Source organism: Phyllostomus hastatus, unplaced genomic scaffold (assembly GCF_019186645.2).
Source record: "Phyllostomus hastatus isolate PE091 unplaced genomic scaffold, TTU_PhHast_1.1 phas_scaffold_1224, whole genome shotgun sequence".
Lineage (NCBI taxonomy): Eukaryota > Metazoa > Chordata > Mammalia > Chiroptera > Phyllostomidae > Phyllostomus > Phyllostomus hastatus.
In genome coordinates, this window is record NW_025334008.1 from 1,558,324 (window position 1) to 1,576,514 (window position 18,191).

An 18,191-nucleotide genomic window follows, 5' to 3' on the forward strand; every position below is an offset into this window, starting at 1 on the left:
TGGGTAATGGGGACAACCAGGCTGGAGTGGCCACCACCGGAAGGCAACAGGCCACGCGGAGGCCGCCATCTTGGAACAGCTACTTTAGCGAGGCCACTGCGTTGCCATGGCAACGGCACCGCATCTGCATCCGTGCACCCCAGGCTGCCTGGAGGGAGGCCTGGTAGACTAGCTATCAGGAGTGGGGGTGAGGCAGGCCGGCAGCTGTGGAAACTACAGCGAGTCAGAGAGGACCCCAAGGCCAGCCTGGGAGGGCTGCTCTGGTGAGGTAGCCATGACAGCACGGGGGCACTAGGTCTCAGGGGTGCCCCCCAGCGGCCGGATGTGATGCCCTGAAGACCATGCGACACCACCCGGGAAAGGCTGCTTCTGCCAGGCGGCCGTGTTGAATTGCTGACGACCTGGTTCTCAGTTATTAAGTGGACGATCTTTTGAACTTTAATAATTCATCTCTCCAGCCCCAAAGTAGGGTACACAGCTCTCTGGCCCTTTGGGGACTTCAAAGGGTGTTGGAGGAATCAGAGTCCTCAGAGTGAGAGGCCTGGGGAGGTCCAGTGTGACGTCCATGGCCCGAAGCTGCGTACAAGAGGGTTTGTCTCAGAGGCCTTGGCCGCACCTGCAGCTGCAGTTTGGGGTGGGGGTGGAGCTCTGTACTTACTGGGGAGGCAGGGGGAGCGGGTGTCTCCAGAGGAAGAGACCCCGTGGGTTCCAAGGGTCCCGCCTTCAAGGACAGGCGTGCCTTCAAGGACAGGCGTCCCTCGCTTCCTAGGCCTGACCTCCCCTGCAGGCCCCTGCATTCCCTCCCCAGATCCCACTGTGGAGAGATGCTGGAAGGGGACGGGGATGCCTAGTTCTGGAGCTAGAGCTGAGTTAGCTCATGCACTGTCCTTGAGACTTGAGACGCTTTCAGGAATCAGGAGTCCAGACCATTGCACTCTCAGCCACAAGCCTTCAGGGCGCCAGCCACCTCCTCCCTCAGGCCCCGGAGTCTGACCGGTTCTCCCACCTCCTTGCAGCCCCACCCCCTCACCTCCAACCCCTAGGTCAGATCCTCTTCATCATCCTCCTCGTCGTCGTCCTCGTCATCCTGGTCCTCCTCCTGGTCCCAGGTGTTGGCCGCCCAGTATTTTGGCCTGAAGGGTTCGGCTCCCCAGGCTGAGTGGAAGCGCAGGCGGTAGAGCAGCCGCACCCACTGGCCGAACTTGCGGTTGCGGGTCTTGGGTGAACCCCGAAGCTGCAGGTAGAAGGTGCGGCCCGTTTGAAACTTGACCTTGAGCTGACAGTGCCTTTCATCGTGGACAAAGAGCTGGACGAACTGCAAGGGGAACAGACTGGGAGGGTGGAAGGGGCACTCTCAGGTCCCAACCCTCCCAGACTGCGTAGCTCGGGCCCCCTCAGAGTTGGGGGCGCCCACATCGCTGCCCTGTTCTCCCCCCGAAAGGAGCCCTTTTCCACTTCCTCTACCTCTTGAATCTTACCCATCCCCAACTTCCATCACACCACAAAGCACACTTGTGTCTCCCGCTGGTCCTCTTTCCTAAATCCCAGACTTGAGTAGACAGCCTCCTAAGCTGAAAACAAGTTGCATTCAGATGTTGGATCGACATCGGACTCTTAAAATGCTGACCTTATCCTTACTCCAAACCCGCTCCTCTCCGTCCTTCGTTTCAACTACACCCTCCCACTTTTTTGGTCAGTCGGAAACGTGGAGTCCCTCTTGACCTTTCTCTCTCACACTCTCATCCAGGCCCGCTATCGAATTCTGATGGCTCTGCCGTTAAAATGTGTCCACAATCCGACCATTTCCAACTCCCTCCAACGTCTTCACCTGAGGCGCCACGGTAGTTTCCCGCCACGGCTCCCAGCTCGTCTTTCCCCACGCGGCCGCCAGAGGGCGCCAGTCAACATCTGAGTGGGTTCAGAGTCAAAACCAAGTCCTCACCGTGCGCGGGAGGCCCTGCGTCTGCCCACTTTGTTCCCTCTCTGCCCTCACCTCCCACCTACTTCCTTGGCTCGCTCTACTCCAGCCACACTGGCCTCCTCGCTGTTCCGTAAATCTGCCAGCCTTGGTCCTATTTCAGAGCCTTTGTACAGCTGTTCTCTCTGCCTGAAATCTTCCCCCAGCCACCCCCCTGGCTTGGCCCCTGCGTTTCTCTCAAGGAAGTCTGTTTACCACCTTCGGGCCTTTGCAACCATGTCCACGCTTGCTGACAGCCACGTGGTCCCCTGAATGATGTCCCCTGCCTGATGTCTCCACCGACCTTTTACCGCATTGGACCAACTGCCATTTATTCTGTCTGCCTGCCCAGTAGAAGGTGATATTTTTGTCACCCTCACACCTGCGCACATGCATGTCTCCTGCCAGCCACACTGGCTGTAATCCCAAGACACAGCCTCAGTGACAGGCTCCATCTATTACATTCCCCAAATGGAAGAATAACAGCTGACGTTGACAGAGAGCTTACGTTGTGCACTTATAGTTTATACCCCGAGCAGCCCTGGAGGTGGGGTCTCCCCTTATCCCCATGTTCCAGGTGAGGAAACTGAGGCCCAGATAGGTAGGGCAACTTGGCCAAAGTCAGTGTACAGGTGAGGCCAGGGTTTGAACCCAGGGCATCCAAAGGCAGCCTTTTGTTCAAGGTTGTTTCCTACCACATTGTAACATTGTAGGAGTGGTGTCAAAGGGGCCGGTCTGTTCAACCATGTACGGCCACCACAGGGCCTGGTGGCTGTATTCATGTCAGTATGAATTGAATATTGCTGTCATGCTGAGGGAGTGAGCAGAGGGAAAGGTAGTATGTAGCATGTGCTTGCAACTATTAACAGGCCAGTGCACACGAGATGCCTGTCAGAGGTGGCCCAGAGGAACTCTGGGCTGTAAGCTGGTTAGCAGGGAGGCACCAGGGTGTCTTGAGGCTGAATTTGCAGAGCAAGCTCCATGTTTTTACTTCGATGGTATGTTTATTTGGGGGCCAGTGAGGGGAGGGTGCTGCAGGAGACTATGAAGGTCAAAGCCCTCCCTTAGCACCTTCCAACTGCAGGTCATGACTCAGTGGTAATTATACTATACCCACAGAAATGTTTTGGTATTTGCTGCTGGAGTTGGATGCAAGAGCCCAGGATGGGAGAAAAGTATATTTTGTGTTATGTGTGTTTTATACCTTGGAGTGGATCTGCATTACTTAAAAAAAAAAGATTTTATTTATTTTTAGAGAGAGGGGAAGGGAGGGAGGAAGAGAGGGAGAGAAACATTGATGTGCGAGAGATACATCTATCAGTTGCCTCTCCTAGGCCCCCATCCAGGGACCTGGCCTGCAACCCAGGCATGTGACCAGACTGGGAATTGAGCCAGTGACCTTTGGGTTTGCAGGACAATGCCCAGCCCACTGAGACACACCAGTCAGAGTGGATCTGTATTACTTTTTCTGGGAAAAAAAGCAAGGCCCTGTGTAGCATGACACAGGAGTTTGAGCGCCGTGAGGCTGGCAATCATGAGAAGCCTGAGATGACGATCCTCGATCCCCTGTGAGGTCCTGGGCAAGTGGACCCCCTCTCTGGGCCCCAGTTTATCTCTTTGGAGGTTAGGGCTAAGGGGTCCCACCATATAAGAGTATGACGTCAGAGATGAGATGATGTGAGGGGCCAAGGTGTGCTTGGCAGGTAGCAGGTGCTGCAGGTCATGCTCTTGACCCCTGCCAGGGTGTGGCTGAGGACCGCTCCCCCTCATGTCTGTCTATCCCCGATTTTGTGTCTCTGCAGACTGCCCTGTCCTCTTTCTCCTGGGTGGCCAGCAGCCCAGAGAGGACTGGTAGCCATCCAAGGCTCCTGCCTAAGGGTCATCTGGGTGAGAGGAGGTGCTGCTGGGAGCCAAGGACCGCCTGAGCTGGGGAGCAAGGATGTATGGGTGGGGGTGGGGGTGAGGGCAGTCACCCAGAGAGCTGCAGGCGTCCGTTCTCCTTGGCAGGGCCTGCCAGCAGCAACAGGTCTGGGAGTTCCAGGGCTGGACTGGAAGCTGCCACCCCCATGGTTACTTTGTTGGCAACTTCTCCTAACCGGGTCACCTGGGGTGGGGGGGGACAAGGGTTAGAAGCTGAATAGATGTGGGAAGCAGATTTGTGGGGGGATCAGAGTCAAGAATCTTGGTAGGATTAAGGGTCAAGAGCCTAGTGAATTAAATACCAAGATGGGAGTTGGACCCCTGAGGTCAAAGGTCAAGAGTCACACAGTTGTTAAGTCAGGGAAATTGAAGGGAATCAGAGGCTAGGTTTCGTAGAGAAGTTAAGATCTGGAGGTATGGGGAAAGGGGTCAGTCAGGAATTCCAGGAAATACACACTATGGGGGAGTTGTCAGGAGGGAGAGCCCCAGTTGCTAAGATCAGGAGGTCGAGACCCAGGCTGCCGCTCAGGTGGTCCTGGGGCTCCACACCTGCATGAAGTTGCTCTCAAAGATGGAGAAGTCTCGCAGCTGGTCGAACTCGCCGCGCAGAAGGTAGCGCTGGAGACGTCCAGGCCGGCCCGTGGGACGGGCTGGAACCAGGGCGCGTTCTAGGGTCGAAGTTCGGGGATCTATTCCAAGAGGCTGGCGCGGGCACCCCCGGCTGGCAGGGCCCGGGGCAGCCCGGCGCCGGGAGCAGGGGTTTCTGCGCTATCCGTGTCCACTTCGCCAACCCCATCCCTCACCTGGTGCAACCCCTCCAGGCCTGGCTCCGCCATCCCACCTGGTCCCACCGCACCTGCTTCACGGAGGGCCGGCTTAGGCTCTTGCCCCTGCTTCATCGCAACGCCTCGCCCCTCTGGGGAACGGAGGGAGGAGCCGAGGGAGAAAACTGACAGGTGGGACTGCGTATTCTGTAACCGCAAAATGCTGCGGACCAGGTGATGACCGCAATTGTGCCGTCACCACACGGGCGGCGACCACCCTCCACGCGTCAGGCCCTGGTAGCGGGCAGGCGCTAGTGCGCAGACGCGAGGAGCCGGCGCAGGCGCACGGGGCGGTAGGTTGCAGTCCGTTTCTCCCGGAGTGCTCTGCGGCTCACGGCTCACTCTCGCCCGTTGGCTGGTGGGAAGGGATCAAAATGGCGGCGGCTGGTGCCGTGGCCAGTCGGCTGTTCCTGCTCTTGCTGGTGGCGGCCGCAGCTCCCAGTCGCGCGCGAGGCAGTGGTTGCAGGTCCGGGGCTGCTGTGCGAGGGGTAAGTACTCATTGACTCGGCACGGGGGCGAAGCCGACGGAAATCGTGAGTCTCGGACTTTGAGGTCGAATAAGGTGGGAACAGGGCTGCGCAGGGCGGAGACGGAAGAAAGGTGAAAGAACCGAGGAAAGCGAATCTGCAGTCTTGCACATGCAGAAACCGCACAACTCGGAGAAGCAAGGGGAAGGCGTGAGGGGGCAGGGCTCCGGTGGGATTTTGGCACCTATACGTTCGTTGTGGGGAAAACAGAGCTGAGCTCAAGGAGAAGGCTGGGACCAGACTTTCCTCTTGACGTTTTGACTGTGAGGCTCTGTAACTTGTATATGCATGAGGAGGTGTGGCCCGGATGGAATCCTGGCGAATGAGACATCGAGCAGCTAAAATGAAAAGAGCGGGCGGGGGTTGGGGAGTGCTGTCGAGAGATTGGAAAGTTCTTCTAGCTGAATATGCATGAGGAGGGCGGGATCTTGATTTGCAGGATTAAGATATGGAAACCACGTAGCGCAGGTGCGAGGGCGTAGAGTGGAGGATGCTGCAGAGGTAGAAGAAATTTGGCGATTTGAAGAAAAGGGGGGCGTGGATCCTTGTTTGTGTTTGATAAGAGGCAGAATTAGGTTGGCGTCATGGCTATTGAGGCAGTTAGGGTGAAAATGAGACTACTTGGATATTATTAGCTTGGAAAGGAAGCTAGGGTGTCCTTTAACTCAGGAATATTGATGATACTAGGCGTGAAAATGAGCCAGAGATAGGTGTCTTGGAAATGATCTTATTACTTCTTTTCAGGCTCTGGTTTGCTGGGGACTGTCCAGATCCTGAATTTTCATGAATTGGGCGGTTCAGGGTGGAGCTGTGGGCAAGCCACAGTGTTTGGAGATGAGTATGAAAACGAGGGCTCTGCTGGGCCTCACTCGGAGCCCTCTCTGTCATCTGCAGGTGGGGGCGGAAGGTCGAGAGGGCGAGGGCTGTGGCACCATTGGGCTGCTGCTGGAGCACTCATTTGAGATTGGTGAGTTCAGCGATGTCCCCGCCTGAATGAACTCTTGCCCTGTGCCCTGTGAAGTTGGGAACTGCAGTGTGGGTGCCGTGCAGTGTGAGACACCACACTTTTACTAACAGCTTGGCCCCTGAGAGTGCGTGTGCATTACACTGGGGCGGTGGGGGTGAGGAGGGCGCTAGAGAATAGGAACTTGCCTTTAACTCTTCTGTGCCTATAGAGCAGTAATAATCTCAGAGCAGACTTTTCTGATCTGTGCCCTGCACTAGATGCTCTGCGTGTATTAACTCAGACATTCTCATGACAGCCATGCAAGTCAGTAGGTGTTAGGGGTAGCTCCGTTTTCCAGAAAGGGAAACTGAAGCTCAGAGGGGTACCACATAAGGTCCTCTTGTAAGTGGATGGCAGGGCTGGGACCCACTCCAAAGCCCAGCCTGAACTGCTGCCAGAGAGCAGATGTCAGTGTGATCCAGGCATTAATAATCCAGTCTGGGGCCCTGGCTGCTGTGGCTCAGTGGATTGAGCACTGGCTTGCAAACCAAAGGGTCACCAGTTCGATTCCCAGTCAGGGCACATGCCTGGGTTGTGGGCCAGGTCCCCAGTAAGGGATGTATGAGAGGCAACCACACATTGATGTTTCTCTTTCTCCCTCCCTTCTTCCCCTTTCTCTAAAAATAATAAATAAAATCTTTTTAAAAAATCCCAGACATAGACTCCGGGAGTCCTTGTTGTAAACACTGAAGCTGGGGCTCCTGCCAACCATCTGGAACAGACCCCAGCCTCGGCCTGGGAAGGCCATGCTGAGCACAGCATGGCTTGGTGGGGGGGAGCCCTTTGGCTCTGTAGCCCTGTATTTTGCAGCTCGGAAAACTGAGGCTTACAGAGGTTACGTGACTGTCTCTGGGTCACCTGGCAAGGCAGAAGCAGGGCTTAGGAGCCCCCGTGGGGTTCAGACATCTGCCCGGGTGTGCTGTGTGAGGACATGGTGGGGTGTCCCTAATTTGCCAGCAGGAACATGGGGGCTCAGGTTGGGGAAGCAAGGGGCAAGCATTGAAGGGTGCTGTGCTGGGGTGCTCACTGAGCCCAGGCTCCCCGCAGATGACAGCGCCCACTTCCGGAAGCGGGGCTCTATACTGTGGAACCAGCAGGACAACACCTTGTCCCTGTCACAGCGGCAGCTCAACGAGGAGGAGCGGGGCCGCCTGCGGGTGAGGAGGGGACCCAGGGCTTGGCAAGCAGGGGGGATGAGGGTGCCTCAGGGTATTACATGCGTGCCTCAGGGCCTTTGCTCGTGCTGTCCCTCTGTCCAGCACACCCTCTCCTCTGCTGGTTTTCACACGGCCAGTTCCTCTTACCCTTCCAGGTTCAGCCAAGGTGACTGACTGACAGTTGGTTAGGCTGACTTTGGCTTTGGAGGAGACAGAGGTGCCCACAATAGCCTTGGTCGGACAAGAGAATGTTGCTTCTCCCATAGCCCTCCTCATGGCCTCCCCAAGGGCTGGGATCCTCCCAGGCCAGCTCGGTCCTCCTACGCATGGCGTAGGGAGTTGCTGGGCTCCGGTGGGGCTCCAGGCTGCAGGGTAGATGAGAGGAAGGAGGGGCTGAGGGAATAGCCACATTTTAGGGAAATCTGGCAAAAGCTGCCATAATCCACTTCCACCCTATCCCTGTGCCTACATGTAGCTGCAAGGGTCCTAGCCCCACACACCAGCATGGCCAGCCTGGTGGGAAGAGTCCTGGGCATCCTCAGCCTGGCTGGCTGCTCAAGACTGGGGCAGGGCCTTTCGGCCATGGGCCTGGTGCGGGGCTGGGCTTGGCAGGGGCTGGGCATCCCTCTCACCACTGCATCCACCTGCCCTGCAGGATGTGGCAGCCATGAATGGCCTGTACCGGGTCCGGGTCCCACGGCGGCCTGGGGCCCCCGATGGCCCGGAAGCTGGCGGCTACGTCTCCTCCTTCGTCCCCGCGGTGAGTCAGTGACAAGGACCAGCCCTCCTCCCACCAATCCCAGCCTGGATTCCACCATTTGTGACCTAGTATTTATGGACAGGGAGGCGGGGGTACTTGGACTTGGCCTTGTCCTTGAAATTCCCCCCAGCTACATCCATGTGGTGGGTTTTTTGAGGGGGCCTGGGGGAGGCTGCTGCACCTGGGCTGGTGCCTGAGTGGGGCGGGCAGCGGAGGAGGCTATGAAGGGTGCTTCTGGGGCTGTGGGAGGGGCAGGAGGCTCCAGGGTCCCAGTGAGGGCAAGGCCTGGGCAACAGCCCCTGCTCCCCCTCCTCCTGACCCTACCCCTTTAGTGCTCCCTGGTGGAGTCGCACCTCTCGGATCACCTCACGCTGCACGTGGACGTGGCTGGCAACGTGGTGGGCGTGTCGGTGGTGACGCACCCCGGGGGCTGCCGGGGCCACGAAGTGGAGGACGTGGACCTGGAGCTGTTCAACACCTCTGTGCAGCTGCAGCCGCCCGTCACGGCCCCAGGGTGAGGGCACAGGACTGGCGCAGACAGCCCTGCTGGCTTGGCCACGCCCCTGCCTTTGCTGTGGTTCTGGGTGGCTGGCCCCACCCCTCACCCTGTCTCCCTCCCCCGCCCCCAGCCCGGAGACCGCCGCCTTCATTGAGCGCTTGGAGATGGAGCAGGCCCAGAAGGCCAAGAACCCCCAGGAGCAGAAGTCCTTTTTTGCCAAATATGTGAGTGGGGTACCACCTGTCGCCCCCTTCGTGATGAGCCCCCCTCCTGTGCTGAGTGCCCCCTGCCCTGCTCATCCGCCCCCACCTCCTGCCTGTGGGCTGGCGCTGCTCTCTTCTGGGGCAGCCTGTCACTATGGCACCCGGACAGAGCCTAGGCCTGCCCGAGCGTAGCAGCTGAGGGCTGCAGCCCATGTCACCCCGCAGCACCTGTCACGGGCGTCCAGTCTCAGTGAAGAGCCAGCACAGAGCTGGTGGTGCTGGCGGGGCTGGCGGCAGACTCAGTGTAGGCAGCACCAGTCTTGAATGGAGGCCTGTTGGAGGGAGGGCCTCAAAGAGGGTGGTGGGGAGGGGTGGGGCAGGGGCAGCTCTGGCAGGGGTCGGGACCAGTGTCCAGGGGAGGGGACAAAGCCTGAGCCGGCTGTGGGCTGGGAGTGGGGTGGTAGAGATTTCAAACGCATGGTGTGGTCTGGAAAGGGACGTGGCTGGTGGCATCCTCCAGCCGGGCCGGGAGGTGGGTGGTTCTGGGCTGGGGTGTTTGAGGTGGCCGCGCTCTGGGGCAAGGTGCCTGGGAGGCCAGTCTGGAGCTGAGGAGGGGACAGGCCTGTACTGCTGGGGCAGCTCTGAGGCCCAAGGTCCTCGGACCTGGGGGCGCTGGGGCCGGAGGCGGCCAGTCCCACCTGAGGCCAGGCCAGGCCTGTGGGGGTCGGTGTGGCGGGGCGGCTGTGGCCGAGGGTGGGAAGACCCCAAGCCCTGCCATACGGGGTGTGGTGCCCACAGGGCCCCTCACATCAGGACAGCCTGACAGCTGGGTCACAAGGAAACTGAGGCCCAGAGAGGCCTAGAGCTTGCCTCCCCTGGCGGTGCCCTCCCCATGGCCACCACTGGCCCTGACCCACGCCCCCTCCCTCCTCAGTGGCACCTCATCCTGGGGGGGGCCGTGTTGCTCACAGCCCTGCGTCCTGCTGCCCCTGGGCCCGCGCCATCACCACAGGAGGCCTGAGTGAGGACTGAGCCCCCTCCCGCCTCTGCCCCCCCTGCACCCCACCGGCCCTCCCCTACCCGTAGTGATGTAGGGGACCTGGGCCCCTCTCCTCACCCAGCCTCCCCTCACGCCAGCCCCTGCCTTCCCCGCCCTGGAGGAAACGCTGCTCATACTCACCTCCCTTCTCTCTGTTTCTCTGTGTCTGTCTGTCTCATGTGCCATCCTCCTGTCCGGCCCGCAGTGGATGTACATCATTCCAGTCGTCCTCTTCCTCATGATGTCCGGAACGCCAGATGCTGGGGGCCAGGGGGGTGGCGGCAGTGGAGGTGGTGGCGGGGGCAGTGGCCGGTGAGGGACTCGGGGCCAGTCAGTGCCCACCCGTCTCTTTCACCCAGGGGACTGCTTTCCTGCCCAGAGTGCCCATGTCCTTGTCACCCCAAAAGGGACTTGCTGGCACTCCCCAAGAGTCCCTTCCCTGTGGGCCTTGGTGTTCCTGGCAGGGGTGGGGTGGCTGCCCCTCCCCCACGGCCCTGCTGTAGTCCCCAGGGCCTCCCTTTGCCCACAGGCTGGGGCCCACGCCCCTGGGCCCTTCCAATCTGGTGGCTGATACCCCCACACCCCCACACCCTGCAGTCCGGGAATGTGCCCGTGCTCTCCAGCCCCCGTGCCTTTGTGGACGGCCCAGCTCCTCTGCCACGCTCCTGTCGCTCTGCCCTCGTGGCACGGAGCAGGCCTGGGCAGCCAGGCTGGCCCTGCCCCGGGCCCTGCTCTGCCCTTTTTCTGCCCAGGATGCCAGACCCTGCATAGGCTTCTGGGCTCTCGGAAGCGATGTTTAAAACCAGCACAAAGTGAACTAGCCGCAGGGAGTGGAGCGCAGGGCCCGGGGTGTCGGTGGAGTCCCACCCAGCCTGAGCGGTCCTCCCTGGGACGCTGGCACTAGGTGAGGTGCCCTGGCCTTTGCTGTTTATTCCCCACACTTGTCTGTTTAAAGAACATTGACGAGAATGGGTTAAAATCCATAGTTTCGAAGACTCACACCTTTCGGCAGCGGAAGGCACCTGTTGCTCCTCCTGATGTACGTGCGCACGTAGGCGTCGTTGGGTTCCGGCGTTTGCACGATGGGTTATGCAGAAACCCCGTAAACTCGGCCTTTGGCGTTGTGGCCGAGGGATGCTGCTCTGTGTCATGTGGCTGCGTATTAGGCTATTCCCAGCACGTCCACCACTTACGGTAGACCGCTCCCTGCTTCCTGTGGTTATAAATAGGCCCACCGTGAGCCAGCCCATTCGCTGTGAGTCTGAATTGCTTCCTGGGACGTGTGACCGGCAGTGGGGTCCCTGGGGCAGTTCAGGAGCATTTGTGTGAGCAGGTGATGCAGCATGGGGTATGGTGGGAAGTTGTTCCCCTCCTCGCTTTTATTCCCCTCTGGAGCGTGTGTGTGGAGCACAAGCCAGCAGGGCCGCTGTTAATTCCCCCACTCTGTGACACTAAAGTCGAGAATGCTGCACGCTGTCAGGCAACTGACTTCGCTCCAGCCCCCCAGAGTGTCCTGGTCCTCCTCAAACAAACCCCCCTCCCCGCCCCAGGCCCCTGGGCTCAGTCAGGAGTAGCTGAGCTCAAACCCGGTACTAGAATGGCCTGGGAGGATGGCCCTTGCACACTGCTTCCGTGTTCCCAAGTTGCCTTTACTGGGCAAACTTCGACCCCTTTTCCCCCATCTCGAGTCTCTCTCAAGGAGGCGGGGCCCTGGCTGGTGTGGCTCTGGGTGGAGCCCCTGCCTGTGAACCCAGGGGCAGATGGTCAGGGCTCAGGCCTGGGTTGTGGGCCGGGTCCCCAGTTGGGGGCATGCAAGGGGCAGCGGATCGATGTTTCTCTCCCTCTACTTCTCCCTGCCTTCCCCTCTCTCTAAAAAGTAAATAAAATAAAACCTTTACTTAAAAAAAAAAAAAAAGGATGAGGTGTGGAGCCTGGCTGCACTGGGGCTATCTCACCAGTTTTTTTGCAGCTTTGTAGGTAAAACAACTGTGTCCTGGCTGTGACTCACGCCGGCAGGAGACCAAGTGCGTTTCTCCTGTCTGCTCCACGGGAATTCTGTAGCTTTTTCCCAGATGACCCCCCTCCCCAGCGATGCTTTCTCGGACAGTGTTTCTGACTCTGAGTTCTTAACCCTTTGTGTGACTTGCGGTCCCAGTCTCCTCACCACCCAGGCATCCTCCCCGCCATTTTGTTAGTGTTTAATTGGTTGCAATTAAGATCTTTATCTGCTGACATCCTTTTCCAAGACTTTTCCGATGGCCTTCAAGCTGTCACAGTTATCCTGCAGTATATTCTAGTCATCGTGTGAGCTAGTGTGGGCTCCCGGGGGCCCTGTCCTTATTAAACTCCTCCTCCAGTTTCTCGCCCGTCCCAGGGAGCTCGGCCACACTTCCTTTTATGGGCCAGGGGGTCTGGGGATACAGCATGAACCTCAAAAGGTGCAGAAGGGTCCGCTTACCCGGCCCACACTGTGTCCCCTCTCCAGGGGCCGCCCGAGTTTCAGTCTCGGGGGGCTTCGTTCTGGAGACATTCTCTCCATGCACAGGCGATGGTGTCTGCTGATGGTTTTCCAGTAGTGTGTTGCTGTTACCCCCGTGTGACAGATGTTGGAGAGGTTTCCACCTGGGACGGAAGGCGCGTCCTCCTCGGTAAAGTGGCTGGCTCCACACTGACTTCACTGCCCTGTCCGAGGGCCCAAGGGTGTCCTACAAGAACCTCCGGGTGGCTGCATCGCTTTGCCTGCTGCCTGCGCATTTGCAGGCCACACCACCCGATGGGGACGAGCGGGGGGGATGTCCTTCCCTGCCCGGTCACACTGGCGGTTCCACACCCACCTGCAGCTCAGCCCCCCCGCTGGTCTCAGACCCCCGACTGCTGGCCCAGGAGGTGCCTCAGGGACCACGAGGAAGTTGGTGCCGCCGCCCTCCTGTAGGGTTCCCTCGTTCCAGCGAGTGGGGCTGCTGCCCACCCAGCCTCCATGCCAGTGGTGCAGCCTGCAGTTGGCAGCTCCGCTCTGCCCCTCCCGCCTCCTCCCTTCCCCTCTGTCCCTGGGCCCACAGCCCTGCCCTCCTCCCTCCCCCAAGGCTGCTAGCCCAGCCTCCTGTCTCCACCTTTCCCTCTCCAGTCCATCCCACTCACCAGGGCTTTCTGACATCTGAGCCACTCTACTCCCCAGCTCATAGCCCTTCTGTGGCCTCCCAGTGCCCTCAGGACAAAGTCCCAGTCCCTCAGACTGGCCTTGAGGCCTGTGAGTTTCTGATGTATTCTGTGTAAATTACCTCTCTCTCCTCCCCAGCCTTGATTAAGGAGTCACTTAGATACCACCAGGCCAGACTGCCCGCAGTTCTCACCCCACCCGTCTCCCCACAGCCCCGCTCTCTTTCTGCCCTCACTGAGCTCAGAGCCCCCCCTCCCCCACCCCAGCCCCCCGACCTCAGGTCTCAGATGGGACAGCACCTGCAAGGTCATGGCCCCCCTTCCCGGTTTCCTGCCTCACCCCTTGGAGGACCTTCTTTGCTCTACAAGATGTCGCCTGCCCCCCTGCTTTGGCGAAGCCCCCTTTCCCTGTCTAGGCCTTCGCATCGGCATTTAAGTGACCTTAGCGCTGAACTGCATGAAATCTTTGAAAATGCATAAGGCTAATTTTAGTATTTTTAAAAGCCTCTTTGCTACCCTAAATTGTGCACTGTAGCGTGTGGCTTTTGGAAGCAATTCTGTGGGCGCCTGCATTTAACCCATCTGAGAGACTCGGCAGTGAGGGTCGGGACCGTTGGCGGGGTCCCTTTAGCTGTCACTCGCCTTTGGGGCCACTTCCGTTCAGTGAGGGGCCTCATCACAAAGGCAGCAAATTCAGCTTGGCCCAGTTCCTAGAAGTAGGCTCCCAGTCAAACTGTGTTCACCACCTCCACCTTCCTTCGTTTCCCGCCCAGTCCCATATGCGTTTCCATGGCAACACAGAACTCTACCCAGAACGACTGGAAAATACAGAAGTCCAGAGGTGTGAGTTGGCATCCAAGGAGCTTGCTGAGTATATGTATTGACTAGGAGTACATTTTATTTTTACAGGCTTTTGAAAGTTCTCCCTCTGCCCTCTTCACCCACCAACGCCACCCCCACCCCCCAATCCTGCATTCTAGTCAGTCCTGTGTTTGGGGGGCTAGTCCCAGGTCTAATACAGCTGGGTTGCAGTTCCACTATTTGCCACTAGGTGGAGATGGAGGCTTTCACGCAGACAAGCCTCAAGCAGACCCAGGTGTCCCCCTCCGTGGAGAAAAGTGCCCTGCAGAGGCGCAGGTGGTCCCTTAGGAAGGTCGGGTTCCCACGAAGCCTCTGTCCTGGCAGATACTGTTCCTCAGGAACAGCTGGGTGTCTGTTTTCTCTGTCCTCCCCACTGCTGATGGGCTCCGTGCTGCCTGAGGAGAGAGACCGTGGAGGGTCGGGGAGGAGAATGGAGCAAAAAGGAGGCAGCCCTCTCCTCGCTGAGCTCGGACGGGAGCTCAGGGGTCAGCAGAGTCCAGATGGAGCCGATTCCCGGCAACCCCAGGGAGGCCCACTGGGCCCTGGGCCTGCCACTTACATGCTGTGTGGCTTTAGGCAACTTGGTCCTTGTCTCTGAGGTTCTTCTTTGCTTCCTCCTTCCCGGGCCTGGGACAGCTCCAACTCCTCCAGGCCATGTCCAGAGTGCAGGACGGGCAGAGAAGAGAGAAAACACGGGCGTCACAATGGTCCTTCCACCCCAGGGCCTCTCACCTGCCAGCCCCGCTCCAGGCTGGCCTGCCTGCTGCCCCCACAGCCTGCGAGGAGCCCTGGATGGGCTCCCACCTCTGGCTTCGAACTTGGGAACCTCAGAACACTGAGGGGGGCGGGGAGAGGCCCTGGGTGGGAATACAGGATGCAGGGATGGCAGGGCCCCCAAGACAGAGAGGCTGGGGGGGGACACAGGCACAGAGTGAGGGAGGCTGGTGAGGAGAGAATCCTCGGGTGGGGGAGAAAAGAGGCCACGGGTTCATGGAGGAGAAAAAGGAATGGGATTGAAAGAAGGGAGGGGGGAGAGAGAAGAGAGAATCTGGGGAGAGAAGACAGAGCGAGTGGGAGAGACGAGAAGAAAGGGAGAGATTCAGAGAGAAGAGAAATCAAAGGAAGAGGGAGAAAGAGAAAAGAGATAGAAGGGGGGGGCGAGAACATGCTGAAAAAATAGAAAGAGGGGAGCACGAGGGGAAGAGGGCCACTCTGAGGAAAGGAAGGGAGGGAGAGACCAGACGGCACCAGGGAGGCCTGAGCGGGGTGCTGGGGGGGCCAGGGGGCAGGGACCGGGACGGAGACAACCGGGGAAGACGGAGAGGAGGAGGGAGAGTTCAGGTCACAGCAGAGAGGAGAGCGGGGAGGAAGAGAGGCTGTGAGACAGCAAGACAAGGGGGCGGGGGGGAGAAAGGAGAGGGCAGGACTCGAGGGCCGATGGGGGACAGGGGTTAAAAGGCAAGTGATTTTGAAGGTGGCAGAGAGCAGACGCAGGAGGGAAAAAGAGGCCGGAACACAGGACAGAAAAAGAAAACAAAGGAGTGTGGAGAGAGAAGCGAAAGGAGAGAGCCAGGAGCTCGGCGAGGAAGAGGAAGAGGGAAGCAGAGAGGGGACCTGGAGGAGGAGGACGAGGAGAGGCTGCTAAGGGAGCCAGAGTGGGGACCGGGCGGAAGCGGGGAGGGTGTGAGCAGAGGAGAGGCCCCAGGGGGAGACAAGGGTGCAGAGCAGAGCCAAAGGGAAAAGGTGCGGAGAGTGAGAGTGTGTCAGCAGGCGTGGGTGACGGGCTGGGGACAGCAGGAGAGGGCGGAGGTTCGGGCGGGAGGGGGGCAGAGGCTGAGTGGGGAAGAGCGTGGGCAGGCACGCACCTGCGCGCGAGCACCTCCCGGGGCTGGGAAGGGGGAGGTCCGGACGGAGGCCCGGGTGGAGGGAAGGGGGCGAGGAGGCCGGGTGAGAGTGGGCCAGTGAGGAGGGGTGGGAAGCGGCCCGAGGCTGGGGTGCAGCGCGGCGGGGCGGGGAGCAGTGGTCCGCCAGAGTTGGGACACAGCCGGCTGCCCAGGCCTCTTTCAACTCCACCGCCTGGCAGCCGCCCCTCGGGCTTTTTTGTGACCCAGGGAGAGAAAAGCAGACAAGTGGGAAAAGAGAGGCTGTACAGAGCCGAAGGTGTGACAGAGCAAGGAGCTGGTGAATAAAGTGGGAAGGGAAGGGAAGGGGGCAGCAAAAGGGGGGACAGAGAGATGCAGAAAGAGACAGACAGAGGGAGAGAGACAGAGGGAGACAAGGAGAGCAGGAGAGACAGGAAGAGAGATGGAGAGGCGGAGACAGATGGGGAGAGGGAGAGGGAGAGAAACAGGGAGAGACAGGGAGGGAGAGGAAGAGACAGCGAGAAAGAGGAGGAAAGACAGGAGACACAGAACGACCAAGAAGAGGGAAGGGAAGTTGAACTCGCCCTTCCCAGTCAGGGGCCGTGTCCCTTTGTCCCCTGGTCCCGGTCCCAGGAGCTGTGGACGGAGAAATGCTACAGCTGTGGGGAGGGGGGCGCCATGGATGGTCCGGACCCGGCAGGGCGTGGAGTGAGCTTCATAAACCGTCACATCGATCACAGGGCTGTCCGCTCGCAGGCGGGATAAGAGTGTCGCCAGCACGCAGAGCCGGCCGCCTGTCCTGTGGGTTATCTGGCGTCGGACGGGGCCTCCCAGCTGTTGCAGCGGCAGCAGGGGACAGGGAGGGGTGGGGGTGGGCAGGGGCGACCGCCTCGAGGGGGAGGGGGCGGCCACAGATACCAGGTGAGGGAGGGACAGAGACTGAGAGAGAGTGACAGAGCCGCTGTGGGAAGACCCTCTCCGGGAAGACGGAGGACAGGGAACCGGAGGGGGAGAGGGAGGGTTATACCCCTCGGGCCAGAAGGAGGGCCGCGAGGGGCCAGGACGAGATGGCAGGAAGGGCAGTGCCTGCAGGAGGGAGCGGCGAAGGTTGAAGGTCGGGTCGGAGGGAGGAGTGGGGAGTAAAAAAATCGATGGAAAGAAGGTCCAGGGGCGAGGACAGACTGGGAAGGACAGAGGAGACCCCCGTGGGGGAGAAGGGGAGGGACGCGGCCGGTAGCAGCGTGAGGAGCCCGGGGAAGGAAGGGAACTGGAGGCGAGGGGACCGGAGGAGAGAGACCCGGGCCGGACGGGGAGCGGGGTGCGGAGGGCGAACCTGGGCGCAGAGGACCCGCCACAGGCGGTGGGCTGGGGGAGGGAGGGGTCGCTTCCAGAGACGGGGTGGGGGCGCGGGGGGAGAAGGTGAGGTGAGGACGGGGACCTGGTTCAGGGAAAAGCAGCGGGGAGGCGTGTGGGTGAAATACAGAGGAATCAGCGGTGAGACCTGGGGTTGGGGGAGGGCGGGGTGGGAGGAGTGAGGAAAACCTGTGTGTGTCGGGGGGAGGGGGGAAGACAGAGGGACGGTGGAGAGATGCGGAGGTCCGCATGGGGGAGGAGCACAGGCGAGGTGGCAGGAACAGAGCCCAGAAGGGGAAGGAAGGGGGTGCAGAGACAATGAGATTCGGAGAACGGGAGGGAGAGGCCCTGAGGCAGAGAGGGAATCAGAGAGAGGCAAAGGGAGAGAAGTTCAGAGAGAGAGAGAGAGACAGAGACAGAGAGAGAGAGCGCGAGAGAGAGCGAGAGAGAGCGCCGCCCCTCCAGAGAATGGGGAGGGGGAGGGGTGCAGAGGCTCACGGGCGGAGGGGCAGGTAGAGAGACGGAGACAGTGAGCCACGGCCCAGCCCGGATGGCTGAGTTCTCTTCCCCATCTGAGCCTCAGCTTCCCCGTTTGCTTCCCCAGCAGCGGGGAGAAGTAACCACTCAGGGCCAGCCGGCCAGGGCAGAGTCGGTGCCGCTGCCCCCCAGGGTCTTTCCCAGCACTTTCTGTCTTCCTCCCGCTGTCTCACTCAGCCCCCCCCTCCCCACCCCCGCCCCACTGGGGAGAGACTGTTATTGTTCACAACGAAGAAATCAAACCAGAGCTCCAATGTGCTGTCCCCGGCACGTCACCCACAGGCCCCTTCTACAGCCACCTGAGTTCTCCTAGAGGACTCCTGACCCCCTCAGTCTGCAAGCTCAGAGCTTCCAATGCTGAGAAGGAAGAAAAAGGGGAAGAGAGGAAGCCGGTGGGGTAGAAGTGGCAGGGGAGGCCAGAGGGCCGAAGGGGAAGCCTCAGTGTGTGTAAATCACCCAGCGCACAGTTGGGGCCCAATTAGTGACCCCTCCTCTCCTGGTGGGGAGCAGAAGAGAGTGTGAGCAGGGGA

General features: G+C 59.8%; 2 protein-coding genes across 3 annotated transcripts; one reads left to right on the top strand and one right to left on the bottom strand.

The window, feature by feature from the left end:
- Nucleotides 1-306: 306 nt before the first annotated feature.
- GARIN5A (golgi associated RAB2 interactor 5A) lies at nucleotides 307-4,866 on the bottom strand. The gene is made up of 5 exons (XM_045856200.1): nucleotides 4,734-4,866; nucleotides 4,427-4,545; nucleotides 3,931-4,061; nucleotides 1,031-1,331; nucleotides 307-576 (listed from the first exon to the last, which is right to left on the bottom strand). The coding sequence occupies exons 1-4, from the start codon at nucleotides 4,774-4,776 to the stop codon at nucleotides 1,040-1,042; spliced, it is 585 nt and encodes a 194-aa protein (XP_045712156.1). The 5' UTR covers nucleotides 4,777-4,866; the 3' UTR covers nucleotides 307-576; nucleotides 1,031-1,039.
- A 57-nt stretch (nucleotides 4,867-4,923) lies between these two features.
- Nucleotides 4,924-10,871, top strand: EMC10 (ER membrane protein complex subunit 10). Of its 2 annotated transcripts, XM_045856199.1 has the most exons (8): nucleotides 5,059-5,189; nucleotides 6,123-6,195; nucleotides 7,282-7,391; nucleotides 8,047-8,151; nucleotides 8,484-8,665; nucleotides 8,781-8,874; nucleotides 9,788-9,874; nucleotides 10,098-10,871. In XM_045856199.1, the coding sequence occupies exons 1-7, from the start codon at nucleotides 5,076-5,078 to the stop codon at nucleotides 9,872-9,874; spliced, it is 765 nt and encodes a 254-aa protein (XP_045712155.1). In that variant the 5' UTR covers nucleotides 5,059-5,075; the 3' UTR covers nucleotides 10,098-10,871. The 2 variants fall into 2 exon arrangements, with proteins under 2 accessions (XP_045712154.1, XP_045712155.1); XM_045856198.1 differs by lacking the exon at nucleotides 9,788-9,874 and having other exon boundaries at nucleotides 4,924-5,189.
- Nucleotides 10,872-18,191: the final 7,320 nt, after the last annotated feature.